The following is a 21,482-nucleotide window of genomic DNA, read 5'->3' on the forward strand; positions in this document are numbered from 1 at the left end:
CCTTCCAAAACACTTATGTTGTTTTGAGATGGGGATAGTGGACGCAGGCCAGTGTTGCCGGCGTTCCTGGTGTGTGATGGGTCTGAATCCATCATCTCTCTGTAGGGATAGAACGAGCTCATATCAATTGTACATCTCAAGTACCGAAAGATATCTTTTACACAAATCTAATGGCGTCGCGTTGGCGCAGAGCTATACCTTAACTAACAAGTTCACTGCAAATGAGATGTCGGTCTTGTGCATTGAGCTAAGTACAATAATGCGCCTATTATACTCAAGTAAGTCACTTCTGCCTCTAGCACATCTTCGTCATCATCCTTCAGACGAAGATGATCATTTTCAAGATCAAGACTAAGGATAATCATAGGGGTGCTTGAAGGTTTGACCTTGTCAAAATGCCTAAGCATCTATCAGCACGATGCTCAAGTTCCAAACTGAGGCATAATCGTGTTCTCCCAAAATTATTCATCTCAAACTCGGATTTGAAGTGTTCAGCGGTTTCCCTTAATTCTTTAAGGGCTTCTAATGAAGATCATGTCCAACATGAACCGCGATGAAATCCGAAACTTGTTATGGAAATGCGTGGGCATATCCCTTCCCAATTAAGTAGTCATTTTAGCGAGCATTTCAACCTCTTTGTAAATGCGCTGTGTGGTCTAGAGCCACTGACTTGGGTAAATGAAGTTCACCATGAACCTTCATGTATATTCCGTATCTAGATCCCTATAGAGATACGTAGTGACCACATTTGTAAGCTGCATATTCAGTTATTCGGAAACTACCAAACTGATAAGGTAGTGGAGTGCAATGACATCTATTACGAGAGAATATGTCTCATCGTAGTCGATTTCAGGGCGTTTTATGAGAAGCCTTGCGCCATAAGGCGAGATTGCCATCTCTTTTTCTCATCACTCTTTCTAATGAAGACCCATTAGTCAATAGGTTTTATGTTAGGAGGTGTTGGCATCACTAGCTAGAATTCCTCTTCGTTAGAGAATCCATCTTAACCTAGATCACATCTTTCCATTTAGGCCAAATCTCTCTACGTTGGCATTCATTCATCAACGAAGCGTGGTTTCGATATCATCGGACTCAACAAACTCATACGCAACTACATCAACAATTATGATGGAGTTTATATCCCACGTCTCATGTACATTAGTATAATTTTCTTAGAGCTCTATATTATCAGGAATAGGTTCTAACGTTGAGGCGTCCCCCAACGATAACCCTAACCCGAAAGATTCCCATGAGACGGATTTTGAGTCTTGATGATCAAAGGATTGGAATGTGCCAAAGTGTCATTCGAACCCAAGGGCCTCCCACACATCCTAGCTGGGGCCATGACCTGTAACGCTAGAGTGCCACTCTCTTTGGCGTTGGCGCTATGCCTATCTCCATGTAGGGTGGCGCTACGTCCTCTCGTAGGGACGTACTTCCTTGTAGGCATGTTTGCAGCATATTTGTGTGATCTCGTCACTTTAACAAGGATAGAGATGAGACATACTGGGGACATGCCACTACAATTCATGTCGTTCCTGCTGAACATCTGTGTTCTTATCTCCCCCTAACGACGGGAAGATTGTCTCATCAAAGTGACAACCAGCAAATCTAGCGGTAATGAGATCACCTTGCAGGGGAATTAAGTGGTGGACTATTGTTAGAGTCTTAAATCCAAAGTAGTTGCCCATTCGTCTGTAAGGACCCGTTTTAGAGCGTTGTGGCAGCACAATTGGCACATAAAGGCACACTCAAATTTGCGTAAGTACTATACTTGTACCCAGTCATTAGCTGTAAAGCAGAGGTACATTGAGTGGCGGTGGGTCGTAAACGAATCAGCATAGCTGCATGTGATATTGTATCACCCCAAGTGGATATAAGGAAATTAGTGCGTATTACCAATGTCTGGACTACCATCGTAGTCATTTCCGCGAGACCAATTGGGTGTGTTCATGGGAATATAATATCTAACATTAGTCCCAATGCAATAACCATCGAAAGTCTTCGATGTAAACTCTCTAGCATTGTCAAGTCCAATTGACGGAAGAGGATGATTTGGAGAGTGAGCCCGTTGTCATATGATATGTGCTAGAAGTGTAGCATAAGCAGCATTTATAGGTGGACAATGACATAACACGTGACCAGTGTGTTTACGTGTCAACCAATATCATGAGATATTTAAACGTCCGCAAGTTAGTTGAACTAGTCCACAAAATCCCTACGGATTCTATGTCAGAACGTAATGAGTATTTTCATATCCTTTGCATAGGACGGTCTCAGTCCTAATTTCCCTAAGGAACGGGCTTTGTAAAACTAGCGAGAGGCTTTAAAAGCAACCAATAAGAATTTTGGTTAGGCTTGAGCGTCTGAAACGCTATTTGAAGCAAGTTGGTGATTGCAGCATCACCTGGAGTGCCATTACTATGATGGATGCTATCCATGGTGTCATGGATAGGGACTGTGCCAGCCCTAGGTTGGTGGTGGACGGAGGCGGTGCCCTAGGCAGCAGTGTCAGTTACACTTAGTCCAGAAATCAACTTTTGATCCATGCTTCATTTCGCTCGATAGAAAAGATGTCCATGTAAAGTCTTTAATAGATGGATCATCATATCATGACCAGGATGACCTATCATGTCGTGACAAAGCCAATATGTGTCTAAATCCAAGAGATCTTCTCTCATAACTTTATTGGATTTAATAGCTTGAATAGTGACATAAAGTCCACTAGAGAGACACATAAACTTCTCTAAGATGCGCCTTTGTTCGCAATCATTAGAAGTATTGCAAAGAAACTCATTTCCATTCTCTACATGTGTTTTCACATGGAATCCGTTGGCAATTCATAGGTACGATTTTCCCTAGGAGCGTAGAGAGTTTTTGTGACAGTAATCAAGGTGCCATTTGGCAGAGGGAACTTGGGCTATACCATGTCCTTAAATTAATATCGATGACCCAGCCATCATAGTCGCAAAAGTAATATACTCAGAATCAAAATTGAGTCATCATGAGAAGAACTCGAAATTTTATTTATAAGCCAACTGAGTTACATCATTGTCTCTTTGACCAAAGAAAATCTTATACAAAATGCTAGCAAATGCAAAACAATGGTAGTCATCTAACTTCTTTCGGTAATTCCAAAATAAATGTGACCAGGTGAGTAGAGAAATGTTGGTGGAGCAAAGCTCGCTTAAGTACCACTAATCTCATAACCTTCCTAGACATCACACTTACTTTGGGTGAGCCTACTTTGAAGAAAGACTGAACCATTGGCATCTACTACAAAAATATATAGCAATTGCCTATTACATCTCTTGGAAAAATAAAGACTTAAAATAAAATTGGCGATCTATTGATCCTGGCCAGATTTGCAGTCTTCAACCCTTCACTCTAGATCATCTTCTTGATCTTCTTGTTCCACATAATGAGCTTCTCTTGCTTAACAATATGCTTTGTAGGCGGTGACAATTTCTTCACGAGCTCTACAAATGTGTGCCCAATGATTAGACACTCCACATCGAGAACATACATCTCTTTGCTCAAACTCCATTGATTGAGGCGCTTTGAAAGCGTCATTTAGATGGCTCTTAGTGTTGGTGGCGCCACCAACATGGCCAGAGGCGTTGCCTCCCTCTCTCTTTCCACGTTGACCTATTCGGTTCCGTGTTTGCCTATTTTGGCGGTTACCTTCCCAAGTAGAGCGATTATATGGAGCAGAACGTCCAAATGTATCCCTAAGATTATGGTTTCGCTCTTGGCGGCCTCTCTTTGGGGTGCGACTATAATTGGATTCTAGAATATGCTATGTTCCCACGGATCTCGAATTATAGTTCTTCACAAGGATGTTGTCATGCTTTTCAGCAACATTCATAGCTCCAATGAGCTCTTGAAACCTTGTGATCCGTCTTGCAGTCACATCCATTCGATAGTTCTTAGCAACCATCAATGCAGAGACAGGGAAGGTAGAGAGAGTATTCTAAATCAACATCACATTTGTGATTTCTTTACCACAAAATGCCATTAAGGATTTAATGTGAAGTGCTTCCGAGTTGTAGTCAAGAATTGACTTGAAATCACAAAAGCGGAGGCTATGCCATCTCATTTCTGGGTCAGGAAGCATGGAGTCACGGATGTTGCCAAATCTTTCTTCGAGTGAGACCCACAACCTTATGGGTCTTCTTCATTCATACATTCGTACTGGAGTGAATCATCCATATGACGAGTCATTAGGATAATGGCTTTCGCCTTATTTGCCTCTAAGGCTGCTCTATTTGCTTCCAAAGCTTGAGTTTGCTTAACAGTTAGTACGTCTTGGCTAGGCTCGAGAATCGTATCTAGGATTCCATCGGCTTTGAGATGCTGGCGGACATCACGAACCCACCTATGATATCCAGAGGCAGTTGTTCCCAATAGAGCAAAGTCCAATTTGTTCAGGTTACTCATCCTGAAAGAGAACAAGAAATTAGAGTTAGTTTTGGAGCGTAAAAGGCTACCATGAAAACATATAAAATTTCTGAGCATAGTTACTCCCAAGAAATTAGGAATTTTTTAGCGTAATTGCTTCTAAGAAATTCAATTCCAAGAGGTATTAGATTAAATCGAAACAATGAAGTAAGTGGTCGATCATAAATTCTCTACAAACTCTAAGTTTGGAGATCTCAACAAGCTCCAAGCTTAGAGTGAGCACGAACCCCCACAGTTCGGCTTAATTAGGTCTCCCCTGTGATGAAGAAAGTGGGGTAGAAGAAGGGATGTTGCAAGTCCCTGAGAAAAAGAAGAGAAATTGAATAAAAACTCAAAAACGGGAACTTTTAGTAAAAATTACCTTGAAATAGGTCGCCGGAAAAAAAATCGTAGGAAAAAGAGCCCCAGAAAACTGGCCGAAAAAGAGCCCAGAAAAGTGGCATGCGGTCGTTGACTGGCGTTGACCAGGAGCTGACGTGACAGTGGGTCCCTGGATGCTGACGTGGCAGTAGGTCCCCGGATGCTGACGTGGCGACTGACTGTTCTGCTGACGTGGCTGTGGGGTTTGGTGCTGATGTGGTTGTGGGCCTGTGTTGGTGGGAGAGGCCTTGGGCTTGGGCTTCTGGGCTTCCTTTCCTTTCCCTTTTTTTTTTTTCTCTTTCTTCTGCCAGTTTTTCTGTTGCATAATCAGGCGGCTGGTTCAGGAAGATTTAGGCCGATTTTTGGACTTTTTCTTCCCGTTCCTGAATCTTCAGATCAAGGGGCTTCTGCTACCACATTTTGGTGGAAATTGGAGGTCCGGAAGATGGTGAACGGTGTAATATTTTTTGCGGGTTGTATGAAGCTTCCGGTGGCCGGTTCTGGTGGTTCCGCCGCCGGTTATGAGTTCCTGGGGTAGAGCTCTTCAGGTTGTGTGGCGGAGGTAGAAAAGGGTTCAAGGTTTTGTATTCGGATTTAAGGTTTTAGCTTCTTGAATCAGGATTTGGATATTTGTTTCAGGGTTAGGGCTTCGTGCTGATAACGTGTTTTAGGGAAACGATATTTGAGAGAGAATTGCCGTGTGTTCTCATTGATAATAGGGGCCTCTTTATATAGAGGATTACAATGCATAGAATCTGAATTGTACAAGGAAATGTAATCATACAATGAATGAATATCTCTAAGATATTCTCTCTCTAAGATATTCTCCGAGATTCTCTCTAATTAAAACCCTATTACCACTAGGTCAAGTAACCTAGAGTTTGGGCCACACACACAAATAAGGATTTATTTGAACATAATACTAATACAAATTAATACCCACAGGAGTCACAGTCTAGGGCGTAGCCAGATGGTAGGCTGTCTGGGCTGTAGCCTAGATAAGATTTTTGCCCAAAAAGTCATAAGTATATGTATATTTCCCTTCTGCCCATAATAGCCCAAAGAAGAAGAAAAAAAAAATTATCTGGAGCTACTCCACCGAGTCCTCAACAGCAGTACGACACAGCAGGTCAGTTGCTGCTTACTTGCTTAGTTGAACGATTGAACGCTTGAACCCACAAACTCCCGAAGGAAATCACCGTGAGTCCATGATGTCCGGCAACGACCCCGAGCCGCCCCGGTAATTTAGAGATTTAAAGTCCTATTTGGGGGTCATAGATTCACAGGTACAGAAACTCTATCTTTCATCTTCATGGGGATCATTTAAATTCGGATTTGAGGAAATCCCATGAATCTACGCTAAATTTCTGGCAACAATCTTGAAGCCCAATTGTTGGGTTTGTAGGTTTAATCTGAAAAGCTCTAATCTTTGAAATCATCTGGTCGGTTTGTGGTTTTGTTGTAGGCAGACATATTGCTGCTGCGTTTGGATGGAATTCACGGCATGCTCTAGTCTCTAGAGGTGCTTGATCAAATTTTTGTGCACTTCTAATTAGCCTAGACAAGAATCGGTTCCTAAATCCGCCACTAGTCACAGTGGAACTTTGGGGTGTTCTTTATGGCCTTCAACTGACATAAGATCCGGGTTACCCAAAAGTACAAGTACAATCGTGCTCGGCTGCTACTATCTCTTGAATCTGTTCATTGCCTCTGTCTTCACTTGCCACAATAATCAAGGCTTGTCAAGCTCTACTTCACAAAGATTGGTGCTTTAGTGTGAGTCACAAATCTACAGCCAGCGAAACTTTGTTGCTGATTTTATTGCTAGTTTTGCTTCATCTCTAGACATGGGGCTCACCATAGTGGATGCTCCTCTGCTCTCCTGTGAGCTGTTCGTTCCTTGAGGATTTGTTCTTGAGGGTGTATGTATGTATATATAATTAATGCTCCGGCGAAAAAGGACTGGATTTGGCGATACGAGATTGATGACAAAACTCATATCAACGAAAATCTCTTCGCCAATGATTATGTCTATATATAATTAGTTCTTTCTTAGGCCTTAGTTGTGAACATGGTATGAGAATTTCCAAAAACAGAGATGTGTATTTAACATTTAGAGGGATGTATATAAAACTACTCTTTTCGCGGCTAACCTCGATCCATGGTTCCTTTGACTGTTTGAAGTAAAGGCATATATGCACATCTCTTGTTACAAGTATGCAACATTGATGTTGGTTGTTTGCTACTCTGCCATCTTTCTTCAGCATCGCCTTCATCCTAATGTATGGGTGATGATACAAATTAGTTTCATCTAGCTAGGTTCATTGCCTAACTACTCTTAAAACCAAGTACACTTCCAAGTAAATGAATCCCGTACCAACCGACAACTTATCCACATAATTATAAACGAGCAAAATTCTCACTGAATACTTAATCAGTGTTAACATATTGAAGAATCAAGCAAACAAGTTTAGGGATCAATTATTAGAAATCGTCTTTTCTTATTTATTGGAAGTTATCAGATCTGTTACACTGTTAAGCACGCACCTTAAATAATACGTTATTATTTATATAACATCATATTTCATTGCTCAGCTGATATATACTACACCATGCATGACCATGGAGACACTAGTAATTAAGCTAGTTTAGCCAAATTTTCAACACGGCGGCATGTCTGGTGGAGGGGGCGGCAACGTTTCATTTGGGTGTTTTCCATTCTTTACGATGAAGACGGTGTCCATTCCCCATGTTAGGTGACGTTCAAGATGACAGTGTAAATACCACACTCCTGAAATAGAAAAATATTTAGATATTAATTAGCAGCGAGCTGAGGTCAATAATACTAAATAAGATAATATATACTCAATTACCAGGATTTCTGGCCTTGAATCTGACAGCGGCCCATCCACTTAAGGGCACAGTAACTGTGTTCCTAAGAGGAGGATCAACAAGATTGAAGCTCAATGGGTCCTTTTTTACATCAAAATTCCCAAAGCCAGTTCCAACAATGTGGAAGCTATGGCCATGAAGATGCATGGGATGATCTATCCCAGCCACTAAATTTGTGTTTTGAAAAACAATTTCCACATCCGATCCATATTCCAAAACCTTCACCTTTGTGTCCCTCTCTGGTATTTCCAATATCAGAGGGAAGTCCTCAGCTGTGAAGTTAAAAATCAACGGTGGAAAATCTGGGAAACCCTCTTTATAAACCCCGTTGATATAGTAATAGTAAGCTTGTAATATATCTACTCTCGGATCCACAAAGCTTATGTTGTTCATACTGGCAGCTAATCGCGTCCCATTGGGTCCTTCACAGGTTTGATTTCCAAGGCAAGGGAATGTGTTCACCGATACTGTTGAAACCATTCGAGTGGTGGTGGTTTTTACGACATCGGTTTGGTTAATGGCTAGGCTTTTAAGTCTATTGAAAAAGCCAAAGGCTGCATTCGTGTTGTTATAGTAAGGAAGGTAGGGAAATGGAGCAGTTTTACCATTTCCATTGCCATCTTTGTATTCAACTATTGATGTGGTTGTGGTGTTGTCAAAACCAATCGCTAGGTTACCTTGGTAAGCCCTAGCAGCCATGTAATAACGACCAGGTTGTTGGTCTGTGAACAACAGGGCATCAATGGTTTGTCCAGGAGATATTGTGATGTAGGGTGTTGAGATTGGCGCGGTGTAGGCTGCGTCTGCTGCGACCACCGTCAGGTTATGGTTTGCGACTGAGAAGAAAAGGATGCTGTTCATGGCAGCGTTGACTATTCGGAGCAGATGGGTCTTGTTTTGGTCCACAGAGAGTTTGAATGTTTCTGCAGATTAATAAAGAAAGTGCATGGGAATATTAATTGCAGTATATATTGAGTTAGTAACATTTGCTAATTGTTGATTGCTTAACTGACCTGTTTCCCTGTGTAGTTCCTAAGGACTATGGAGATTTAATTGATTAATACATACATATGTACCTGATTTTGAGCAAGGATAGAGGTCTCCTGGTTGACCATTGATGGTGTAAGCATCAGAAACATTGGGAGTTCCTCCGGTTCTAACAAATTCATCAAGTACCTCCATTACATCACTTTTCCACCACTCACCTGCATTTTCAGCGGTATCATCATCAGTTTTTAGTTCTGATGTAAATTCATAAAATAAATAAAAAATTGAAAGAAAGGACGTCTAAAAGAGAGCAGCTTCCTGACTTGTTTATTTCTGTTCTTTTAGAAACTTGAGTACCAGAGACATAAAAAAAAGAACCAAAAAAAAAATAATAATAATAATTAGGATACCTAATATTATGGGAACTTCAGCATAGGGCTTGGGAAAAGGGTAGCTAGTTCCTGGTTTTGGATAGACAATAATTGCTCCATGAACCGTCGCCCGGGACCAATCACTATGAGCGTGCCACCAAAGGGTTCCTTCCTCAACAGAAAATATGATCTTCTGCCTGAAACTCCCACCCGGTTGAATACCACATTGTGTGATGTATTCAGGACCATCAGACCATGGATTCCTCGGTTGCTTGACTCCATGCCTGCAGTTGTCCTCTATATTAGTTTGATTAAGAAAAAGTACTGTTTGTGCAAATGCTTTCTGAAATAATCAGTTGTTGAAGAAAGTCAAACAAATTGAAGTTATATATGTTTGTGTACCAGTGAATAGTGATGTTGTATCTGCCTCTGTTATGAACATTGACATAGACAATATCTCCTGCATAAGCTCGTAAAACTGGTCCCGGAAATTTTCCATTAACTGTCAATATTGACTTGGTGCTGCACAGCCTTGTATATGTGGATTCTTTCACCTATACAAGAGTTGAGAGTCATAAAGTAATTAACAAAGCAGTGCAGATATAATTGAAATGACAAGCTCAGGAACTAATTAAACAATTACGTACGACCCAATTATAATCGGCTGAAGCTTGGCGATGAAGGAAGAGTACTAGTAGAAATGATAAAGCCTGAAGTGCTGATTTCCACTTCTTAGCAGACCACATCTTCCTTAATTTGAATTGAATGCACAGTTGCTTTTGCTACAAATTGTTGGTGTTGAAAGCATTCTAGTTTGCTGAATTTATAGAAGAGGAGGCAAGCTGATGAGAAGAGGGGCGGCCATTTTTCTTATTAGTTTAGTATTGCGTGATTATGACTATTTTTTTTTCTTACACAATGTTATTATTAATTAGTTCATCTTCGTGCCAATTAAATATTTTTAACACTCAAGTGTATATCAGATGCTTCATAATTTAAGTTTCACTTACATTTGTGTATTTATGCCAGAAATGAAGGTATCCATTTATCAAAAGACACGATGTACCGATCAAAACCTTAATTGGCTAATCCGCGCGCACTTAATGCAGGATTAATTTAAAAGAAATCGACATTCACAGTTTGATTTCGTTAGTCTATGATAGGAGTTCATCGTTACACCATTCGGATAATAATCATTATTTTAATTCAAAAGAAAAAATTTCTAAACATGTTTCTGGGAGTGGACATTATTTTCTAGATATATTCAGTAGTACGCTTCCCATTTCAGCACGCAATAAATGAGCAACTAATGTACTCAAAGGGAGAACATCTTGGTTAACTGCCTAAGCTCTAGGCCCTAGCTAGTAGCTACCAAGTACGGACACTCTAGGCCCTAGCTAGTAGCTACCAAGTACGGACAGTTGCAGAGCCATCAATTTAAGTTTAAAAAATAATAATATAAAAACATACAAAATTTTAAATGTAATTTCTATATATTATAATGATAATTATCTTCGACGAGATTTCATATTTTGAAATTGTTGTATGATAGTTTCATCATCTATACTAGTAAAAATATCTTTCTCAATATATGAAATCCAGCAATCATTTATAAACTCGTTACACATTTGACTACGTAAACGAGTCTTCACAATGTTCATAGCAAAAAATAATCTTCACAAAAAGAATTAGTTGAGAATTATTTTTTGACGATACACACACACACACACACACACACAGTCCTTCTTGGCTAAGAACGTCCTTATCTAAGCTTTGGTACAGATTTCCAGTTTTTGACCACTTTTCGATTACATATTCACATCTTCACCGTTCAGTTTTTAGGTCCTAATGTATAGATCATCTCTGCAAAATTTCAGCAAAATTGATGATTTTTAAGACATTCAAAACTGCAATTTACCATAATGAACACGAATGGTTCCAGTTTGACAGATTCAGTTCGTTCGTGTAAATTGCAGTTTTGGATGTCTTAACGATCATCAATTTGGCTGAAAATTTGCATAAGTGATCTATACATTAGTACCTAAAAACTTAACGGTTAAGATGTGAATATGTGATTGAAAAGTGGCCAATACTAAAAATCCATTCCATAAGCTTAGGTAAGGATATCCTTACCTGAGAAAAATCCTACACACACACGCACGTTATTGATATAATAAAATATTTTTCTAATCGTTTCTGTATTGGACTTGAAAATCTGTAAATAGTAAGGAAATAGGAATCATTAACTATAACCAATTGTATTATTGATGTTAAAAGAATTTGGGAAAGAAAAATATTATATAAAATATTAATAGTGATTAATTATCAAGGTTGGGAGGCTGGTCCATCTCCTCAAATAATCCCACAAGAAAGAACAAAAAGAAGAAGCACGTGCAGCATTAGTCAAAGTTAAAAAAATTAAGGTAGAATTTGTTGTGAAAGAAATAACAAAATTCTTCATTTACCAAACAAAGCAAAGAAAGTGCTTTATATTAGTCTTTGAAATTATTGCAATAAGTTGTCTCCAGCTACAATGCGTACCAAAAAAAAAAAGTTAAAAAATTAATTTAATAATATATAACAAAATTAGATTCTAATATAATGTTAATATACTATATATATTATAATTTTTTTTTCAAAAAATTGAGTGGGGAACTGGACCCACTGGGCTTCTACCTCCCTCCGCCCTTGGCTACCGAGTATAATATTTAAAGACTTTTCTCAAATATATGCATGAGAATCTCAGATACAAGATATGAATTGTAACTGGAGACAACTTATTGCTATAATTTCAAAGACTATTATAAAGCACTTTCTCTGCTTTGTTTGGTAAATGAAGAATTTTGTTATTTCTTTCACAACAAATTCTACCTAAAAACTCCAGCATTTCTCTTTCTTTTCCATGTGTATAATCTACAGTGCAGTAAAATCTATAGTACAATATACACTTACAAAATCAGTTACGTGTAGTACTATTTATATAATTGTATTCATCTTTTCTTTTGAACTTTTAACAAGAAGTATGTGCCTACAAGCAATCGCGTAGACACACTAGGTGAGAAATTCTGAGTTTTTGAAAATTGTCCTTGATTTGTTGAAATATAAACAAAAATTATACTTTAATATGTTATTTGACCCTTCTGACATAAAGGAAAACAAAATGGTTGAAATTTTTTTTGTCTCATTTACCAATTATCTACAGCTTGGACAATTGTAGTATTGCATAGCTCCACTATTCTTTTAATTTTTTACTATATTTTATTCATTTTCTTTTTTTAGGAAAAAAAGAATTTTATTATTGAAACATATGATTACAATCGTAAATGAGGGCATTCAGAACAAACTCTGCAGCGTTTGAGAACCATTCAATATGGGTATTAGCATCAAAACCATAACTTGCAAACCTGTGGGCTACTCTATTGGAGGTTCAATAAGCATGTTATATCCCAATCGAAGGCAACTCATGAAGAAGAGCCTTGATATCTTCCACTAAGTTGTCTAGAGTTGTGAAATTCTCACCCTCCTCACAAATAGCCTTGATAGCCAAGAGACAATCACTTTGAACAATAACATTCCTTACTGTCATGGTTTGTAACAATTGCAGCCCATGTTTTTTTTTACATGAAAAAAGAGGATTAAAAGATTTCACTCCTACCCCCATGGTGACTCTAACCACTGAGCTAACACCACTTCGTCTACAGCCCATGTTTAATTGCAAGAAGTTCCACATGCATTGCAGAAGTGACATACTCTTTATGATAAGCAAATCCAGCGATAAATTCACCATTTTCATTCCTCAAGACACCTCCACTCCTCCATGAGTTGCTGATTGTAGAAATGCTCCATCTATGTTTAATTTTAGCATCCCTGCAATAGGTGGGCGCCAAGGTTGATTGCCTTTAAGTCGAGGAGAAACCTGACTTGCAGCAGCCTTGTTTATGCGGCTATAATCTTCAAACTAGGCCATATAGTACTAGCGACAATAGCAGGAGCAGCAATAGCAGAATCATTCCAAAGCTAGTGTAGGTATCTAACTCCATTGAGAAATCAATGACGGTTTGGTAGATAATTTTTTTTCATGAATCTAGTGTAGAAATTGTAAATCTTCTAATGGTTAAATTTTGTGTTATCAACATTGTACAACTATGTTTTTTGTGTTTTGTGCCGTTTCAAATTTTATAAATAAGAACTCTTGTACTTGATGTGTTTGTCTATTAGCCTGGCCACAGATTGCTAGTATATGAACAGATGCTCAATCGGGCATTTGGTGATTTCAGAATTGAGACAATTGGAAGGTGGAAGTGCAAAAAGTATTTTGTTCTCTGGTTTAATTTTAATTTTAATTTTTTTATAAATTAGGTTTTATAATGAAACTTGCCCTTCTAATGGTGAATATTGCTAAGAAGAAAGTATTTACATCCCCTTGCTCAAAATTTGAATAGGGAATCTCTCAACCTATATTCTCAGAAGAATAATATATCACATGTTGGGATGTTTAAACAAAAATCGCTCATCCAACCATATAAAAATATCAACTTCACAAACTGACCCGAGCAAGTTTATGAGCCATTACATTGCACTAGTTGACTTGAAAAAGATTTTTGAGACAAGGCTCACCCAAATCAATAAGATACATTGCTTTTGCAAAATTGGATTCATTGATTGGTGTTATCAAAACTCAAAAGCAACCAAGTTCCCCTATTCCTCCAGGAATTCAACTATATGATGGGGGCCAAGTATCTAAACTCCTATACTTGTAAGAATTTATTCTTATTCATCTCATTTTTACTCCATGTAAGTAAACGTATCACATTAGTTTAGCGAAGAAAATGAACAGGGATGTAGCTAGGAATGACAGGAGGGTTGGGCTAATTTTATACATACAAAATTTTTGCCAAGAACTCTTTTTTATTTTTTTTAGGTTTGGAACCCAATGGGAGGCTCATCCTCAAGTCTTTATTATTCAAAACATACAATGGAGGGGGGGGGGGGGGGGGGGGGGGACATAAAACCAAAACCCCGTAAATTAAAAATTACAAGCATTTGAATCGTACCCTCCCAATTTCATTCCCACTACCAGTTGATGGACTATCACTTGTAAACCATGAAAGAATATTTTTGTACCGCTTGAGTTTTTGGCGATCGGTCATTTTATTCAATACCTATAATATATATACATACATTTCAATATAACAATTAACAATTAACAAGCAAGATGAAAATCAGTAATGCAAATATGCAATTATCAAACACCAGACATCAACTAAGCTTACGGACAGCCCTACGGGGCATCAATATTGCACAGAGCACCTGAGTAGACCCATGAATATTTTGAACTGAGATTGACAACTAAACAAGCCCAAATTTAAAACTGGTTGGTGACTACTGGTGTTGTAAAACACCATTTAAAAAAAAAAAAAAATACTAATCAGCCCATTCGGCCATTCTCAATTATCAAACATCATCAGGCATCAGCAATGACAAATTGACAATCAATTATCAAATATCAAGCATCATCAACAATCAACAACCCATTCCAAACCATTACCAAACATCATTGTAGGCTTTTAGCTGGACAACCCATTCGGCCATTGCCAATTATCAACCCATCATCAACAACCCATTACCCATCAGCAATGACAATCAATTATCAAACATTCAACAAGACAACAACCCATTCCCACTACAGCAAATCAGCAATGATAATCAATCAACCAAAAATCCAATACCTGGGATCTGGGATGGAAACCTTGAAGCCTTGAAGGAGTCGCACTGCGACTGTGGCAGACTCGCAATGGAGCCGTGAAGGTGGCTCGGTGGACTGCCGGGACTCGCTAATCGAACCTGGAACTCTGGAAGGCTGAAGCAAAATGGGGCTATACCCATACTTGGTCGATTTTGGCCCAAATTTTCCCTTGGGCTGTAGCCCAAGTAGCCCTTGTCTTGGCTACGTCCCTGAAAATGAACACTGTCGGAAAAACAACAGAGGCCTCCTCCACACATGTTGCAACGTCATAACATCTCAAAACTTGAACCATAGTACCATAGAATAGCCACATAGGGATACACATCACCTTTTCCTGCCAAAAGTTAGTAGTCCTGTTGGGCAGCATAGTGGGCTTTTCGTTCGGCCTTGTTTTAGTAGCAGCAGTATACTCTTCTCCCTCGCATCACTATCTCACTTCAGTTTTACATTCTTTCTATGTTTCAGTTCTGCCGAGAAAATGCTGTAAAAACCATATACATACTCACAACATATGCACATCAACTTGACAACAATCACAAAAGAACTAAAACTTACCTTTAGCAATAACAGGCATGGATTCCATCTTATGCAACTGCAAACTCTGATCACTGAATATGGCCTTCTGTTACTTACCAACTTGTTTCTCAATGGACAGAACTTATGCAAATAACGTCGATCGGTAACAGGGACCAATTCGTCCATATATATATAGGTGACTTAACCCTCAAGGAGCTTCCCATTAAAGCATTCCTTATCGGATTAGGTTTCCTAGTTAGATTCTTAATGTATCACATCTTGTAGCCTTTCTTGTAGACTAAGCAATGGATTACTATCCTTAATGAATTGATACACTGCTTCATTAAGCTACTAGTATTGATTTATAGTTTGTGTCCATGTTGAACTAGTTTTGACATTAATCTAATTATCAATTTACTATATGTTAATGTGTGACAAGTCCATGTTGATTCTAACAATCTCCCCCTTGGACTGACACATATTAAGCTTGATAATTTGCACCAGAAAATGTCAGATACTACTCAACTTACTGTAGTGCGCGCCAGACAACAAAATCAAACCAAAAATCCATTCCAACATGGTCAGATCACAGTTACTTATGCAGAGCAAGAAACAGTATACATTTTAACAAAAATGCAGAGTTTCAAAACCACTAACACAAGCTTCTGCAATCCACATATGTTCAACTAGAAGTGATACAATATATGTTAATGTGTATTAACTAGTAAACATATATTAGGTCCTACTTTATGTTTCTAAAACCAGAAACTCAAGCAAATTTACTGAACATTGATGGCTTAAAATTATTGCTTGAACCTTAACATCATGCTAAACACGATTTAAGCCACCTGATAGCAAGTATAACTTTAAGTAATCGACAATTTTCAGAACATTTAATAAAAGCTGCAGCAATAACCAAAATCTGAAAATACCTCAAAATTTACTAATAATAAAATCTGTTATTACAAACAAGTTGTGATAAACAAAACTAAAAGATCACAACTAAAAATACAAGAACTCAAAAACCTTAGAAATTTAAATTGCTCCAACTGGACTAACTCTCTACTGAACATAAGCATCTAAATTAGCTAAAATTCCAATGCTTACTGTATGCTTCTGGAATGCAGCTAATGACAATGCCTTGGTGAAAGGATATGCTAGCTGTGAATTTGTGTCAATACTCAAAACAGCTATTTCACCATGCTTTACTCTTTCTCTAACATTGTAATACTTTAAATCAATGTGTTTAGAATTATTTGATCTTTTACTGTTCTTGCTAAAGAAAACTGCAGCCTCATTGTCACAATAAATCACAAGTGTGTCTGCCACAATGTGACTCAATACTTTGGTCTGCATGAGAAAATTCCTAATCTAAAGTCCTTCACACACAGTTTCATATACTGCAATAAATTCAGCTTGCATAGTAGAAGTTGAAACAAGTGTTTGTTTCATGGTTTTCCAAGCAATAGCACCTCCTGCAAGCATGAACACATATCCACAAGTCGACTTCTTGGAGTCTGGATAATTCCCTGCAAAATCCGAGTATGAGAATCCAATGAGTTTCAGTTCCTCCACTTGCCTATAAACTAGCATGTGGCTTTTAGTTCTCTGCAAGTATCTCAACACTTTCTTCCCAGCTATCCAATGCTCATGGTCTGGATTAGACTGGAATCTTGACAAATCCCTACTGCAAAAGACAAGTCTGGCCTAGTGCAGACTTGTGCATACATGAGACTTCCTACAAGTCTGGCATAAGGCTTTGACTCCATATTTTCCTTTTCAACATCACTATTAGGACTTTGCTTCTTGGTTAACTTATCTCCTTTGGGCATGGGAACTTCTCCAGCTGCACACTTCTCCATACCAAATCTCTTTAAAATTTTGGTAACATAATTCTGTTGAGACAAACCAAGTAGTCTCTGTGCCCTATCTCTTTTAATCTCAATACCTAGTACATAGGATGCTTCTCCTAAATCTTTCATGTCAAAATTCTTTGACAGAAAATTCTTAGTGTCTTTGAGCAATTTTAGGTTACTACTAGCCAAAAGAATATCATCCACATAGAGAACTAGGAAAATAAAATTGTTCCCAATTGTCTTCAAATAAACACACTCATCAACAAGGTTTTCTGTAAATCCAAAAGTAGAAATCACATAATCAAATTTCTTGTACCACTGTCTAGAAGCTTGTTTTTAGGCCATAAATTGATTTTCTTAACTTACACACAATGTAGTCACTCTCTTCCCCCCCATAAGTTGGTTTTCTTGCTCTTTGTGATCTTCTAGGCTGAGGATGTTCAGGATTAGGTTGAGCTACAGGTACTTGATCAGTTACTTGGTCAGTTACTTGACCAGTTACGGGTACTTGATCAGTTACTTGGTCAGTTACTTGACCAGTTACAGGTACTTGGTCAGTTACTTGACCAGTTACTTGATCAGTTACTTGACTAGTTACTTGATCAGTTACTTGACCAGTTACTTGATCAGTTACTTGACCAGATACAGCTACTTGATCAGTTACTTGGTCAGTTACTCGACCAGTGACTTGATCAGTTACATCTTGTTCTAAAGGCAATGCTACACTTATATTCTCATCTGACACAATTTCCTCAAAATTTGAGGTTAAATCCTCAAGGTTTGTATTGTGAACTTTTTCACTTAGAAACTTTACTTGATGTGTTTCAAAAATTCTAGGTGAATGATGAGCAGAATATAATTTATAGCCTTTAGATTTATCTGGATAACTTATAAAATAGCAACTAACAGTTTTGGGGTCAAGTTTATTCAAGCTTGAATTATAAATCCTAGCTTCTGCATGACATCTCCAAACATGGTAGTGATGAAGACTGGGTTTCCTGCCACACCAAAGCTCAAAAGCAGTCTTTTCTATAGCTTTTCTAGGTGTCCTGTTGCAAATATAATTTGCAGTTTTTAAAGCCTCACCCCACAGAAATTTAGGCAAACCAGTTGTACACATCATACATCTAACCATGTTCAAAAGAGTCCTATTCTTTCTTTCTGCAACATCATTCTGTTGTGGCTTATAGGGTGTTGTATATTGAGCATTAATTCCATTGTCTTGCAAAAACAAGGCAAATGGACCCTTTTGTTGGCCTGATTCAGTGTACTTGCCATAGAACTCACCACCTCTATTTGATCTCACTGTTTTGATTTTCTTTTCTAGTTGATTTTCTACCTCAGACTTAAAGATTTGAAAGGCTTTTAATGCTTGTGCCTTTTCTGAAAGTAGATAAATATAACTGTATCTAGAAAAGTCATCAATGAATGTGATAAAATACACATTCTCACAGATAGTTTGATGCTAAATGGTCCACATATATCAGTGTGAATGAGTTCTAATAAATTTTGGCTTCTATATGCAGTCTTCTTTCTAGTATTAGTTATTTTTCCCTTAAAGCATTCCACACAGTCTGTTAGATAAAAAAAATAAAGTTCATTTAGAATGTTATTTTTCACCAAAATTTTCAGTCTCTCTTTTGAAACATGGCCGAGTCTTCTATGCCATAAAAATGCAAACATTTCATTTAGTTTGGTTCTTTTAACACCTGTTAAAGTGCTAGTACTGTTTGTGTTATTTTCAACAAGTAAAATTTCTTGTTGAGCCATTGAACAATTTAACTGTAAATAATCATTCGAGATAACACCAGAACCAATTTGAACAGAATTTTTAGAAATAAGAATTCTATTACTATCCATAACAAGTCTACAACCAGATTTTACTAAAAGAGAAACTGAAACCAAATTCCTTCTCATGGAAGGTACATAAAAAACATTGTCTAGAACTAACAATTTTCCTAATCCTAAATCGAGCTTTAAGGTTTCAATAGGCTTGACTACCACTCTCATGCCATTGCCCACACACAGGTTCACTTCATCACTTTTTGAGATTCTCTCCTCCTTATGAATCCCTGCAAGGAATTTGTAATGTGAATAGGTGAGCCTGAATCTATCCACCAAGATTGTGGTTCAACATTTATAAGATTAATTTCTAAGGAAAAAACTGTATTAGAAAAAATCTTACCCTTTTTGGCTAACCAGTTCTTATAGCTAGTGCAGTCCTTTTTCATGTGTCCTACTCTTTTGCAAAAGTAGCACTTGAACCTGAATGGCCTGTTTTCCTTGGCCACTGTAGCTGTTGAACTCTTAGTTATGGCTTTGGTAGGTTAAGCTTATTTTGGGGCTTTTTCCTTATAGGCTTCTCAATGAGGTTAATGGTTGTAGCGGGTTCCTTTTCTTCCTTGATCCTAGATACCTCATCCACACAGATGGATATAAGTTTATCTAGAGTCCAGTTTCCCTTTTGAGAGTTGTAACTGGTCCTAAGATGACTAAAACTGTTAGGCAAGGAATGTAGTGCATAATGCACTATCTGCTCATCCCTAACCCCCATCAAGAGTTCCCTGAGTCTGCCATTTATATTGATCATCTTCATAATATGCTCTCTAACTCCCCTTGGACCCATGTACTTCAAATCATGAAACTCCTTGGTTAGCCTAGCTGCTTCTGCTTTTTCACTTTCTTTAAACTTAGCACCTATGAGTTCCAAAAAATCTGATGCTAGCTCAGGCTCTTCTATACTTCCCCTGACAGTTTTAGACATGGAGGTACGAATGAGGTTCTTAGCCATTCTATTGGATCTATGCCACTTCTTGTAAAGGTTAGTTTCTTGGTGCTCTTTTCATTCAACTCTTCAGGCTTATCCTCAGTAAAGCAATAGTCTATGTTTTCATGCATTCCCATATAGTTCTCTACAGAATCTAGCCAAGCTCTATAGTTGGTTCCAGTTAGCATCAAGACACTGTTCAAGTTCATGTAAGAGTTACCTAAGGAGCAAAACAAAATTCATGTGAGTTCTCAATTTTTAAAGAAAATAACTTTAAGTTTTCTGTGTTTTATTAAGTTTTAAGCAACCAAAACAAAAACATACAGAAAACCTAAACAATCCATACTTGCATTCATGTCAGTCCATAACAAAAACAATGTTAAGCAACACTTTTGAGCAGAAGCATAACATCCTGGAGATCTTTATCAATATACCATGTTCAATGAAAACAAGTTATCCAAAGAAACTTATCCACATCTTTAGACAGAAGAAAAATTTCTAAGTATCCATATTTATTTTCATCAAGCATGCATACTGCTGTTTTGTATTCTAAAACCATACTTGACCACTTCTTTGGAAGATAAAACTAAAGCATAGTTTTAAAACACAAAACACAATTTCAGTTTTGTTACTCGATCAGGTACAGTTACTTGATCAGTTACTTGGTCAGTTACTTGACCAGTTACTTGGTTAGTTACTTGACCAGTTACTTGGTCAGTTACCTGATCAGTTACTTGGTCAGGTACCTGATCAGTGTTCTCTGCCAACATCAATGAAGAATGCTTTGTGCATCATAATCACTTATGCCAACATAAAACTACAAAACTCATGAGGTTTTAACTTTATATTCTACCCAGATGATTGTCTTTATAAGAAAATTAAGCTCTTGCATCTGTCAATTTCTACAATGTGTCAAGCTTTTGGGAGATTCTTATTCTTTATACATTATCACACAATCACAGATACAGTACCGTATAAGCAATCAATTCATCATGCATATTCAAGCACAAATAATTGTTTCGATTCCAAGAAACCATAGAATAATCAAGAAATTGTAAATTTCATCCGGTCACCATTTACTCTATCCTAACGCACACCGGGAATGCTACTAGGGTTCTTGAGCACAATAAAAAAACTTAATAAATTATGCTATGAATCGAAAACAATTTTCACAAAAAAAACCTGTTTTTGCTTTTTCCCCAATTTGCTGCAAAAAATCTCAGCGGAAGCGTGAATTTGTTATCCAGATGCAGCAAAACAATTCTCTTGGTATCTTGATTCACAGCAATCGGGGTTTGAATCCGTTCTAAGATGAAAACACCTCAAGCACTTTCGAATCCAGTCCCATACCCTCTTCTTGATCGAAACTGACCGTTGTAGAACAACAGTCCTTTGTTCTTAAGGCTTCGGGTCGGGTTTTGGGCCTGGCTCTTATGTTTGCTGCGACTGGTTCAAGAGATTAAGTAACTTACTTTGATCAGGTACCTGACCAGTTACTTGGTCAGTTACCTGGTCAGGTACGTGAT

General features: G+C 37.9%; 1 protein-coding gene across 1 annotated transcript; it reads right to left on the reverse strand.

Moving 5' to 3' along the window:
- Positions 1–5,692: 5,692 nt before the first annotated feature.
- Positions 5,693–9,863, reverse strand: LOC112193654 (laccase-15). The gene is made up of 7 exons (XM_024333879.2): positions 9,719–9,863; positions 9,474–9,625; positions 9,111–9,355; positions 8,790–8,918; positions 7,695–8,636; positions 7,369–7,612; positions 5,693–7,098 (listed from the first exon to the last, which is right to left on the reverse strand). The coding sequence occupies exons 1-6, from the start codon at positions 9,815–9,817 to the stop codon at positions 7,482–7,484; spliced, it is 1,698 nt and encodes a 565-aa protein (XP_024189647.1). The 5' UTR covers positions 9,818–9,863; the 3' UTR covers positions 5,693–7,098; positions 7,369–7,481.
- Positions 9,864–21,482: the final 11,619 nt, after the last annotated feature.

The sequence above is a fragment of the Rosa chinensis genome, chromosome 3, assembly GCF_002994745.2.
Source record: "Rosa chinensis cultivar Old Blush chromosome 3, RchiOBHm-V2, whole genome shotgun sequence".
Taxonomy (NCBI): domain Eukaryota; kingdom Viridiplantae; phylum Streptophyta; class Magnoliopsida; order Rosales; family Rosaceae; genus Rosa; species Rosa chinensis.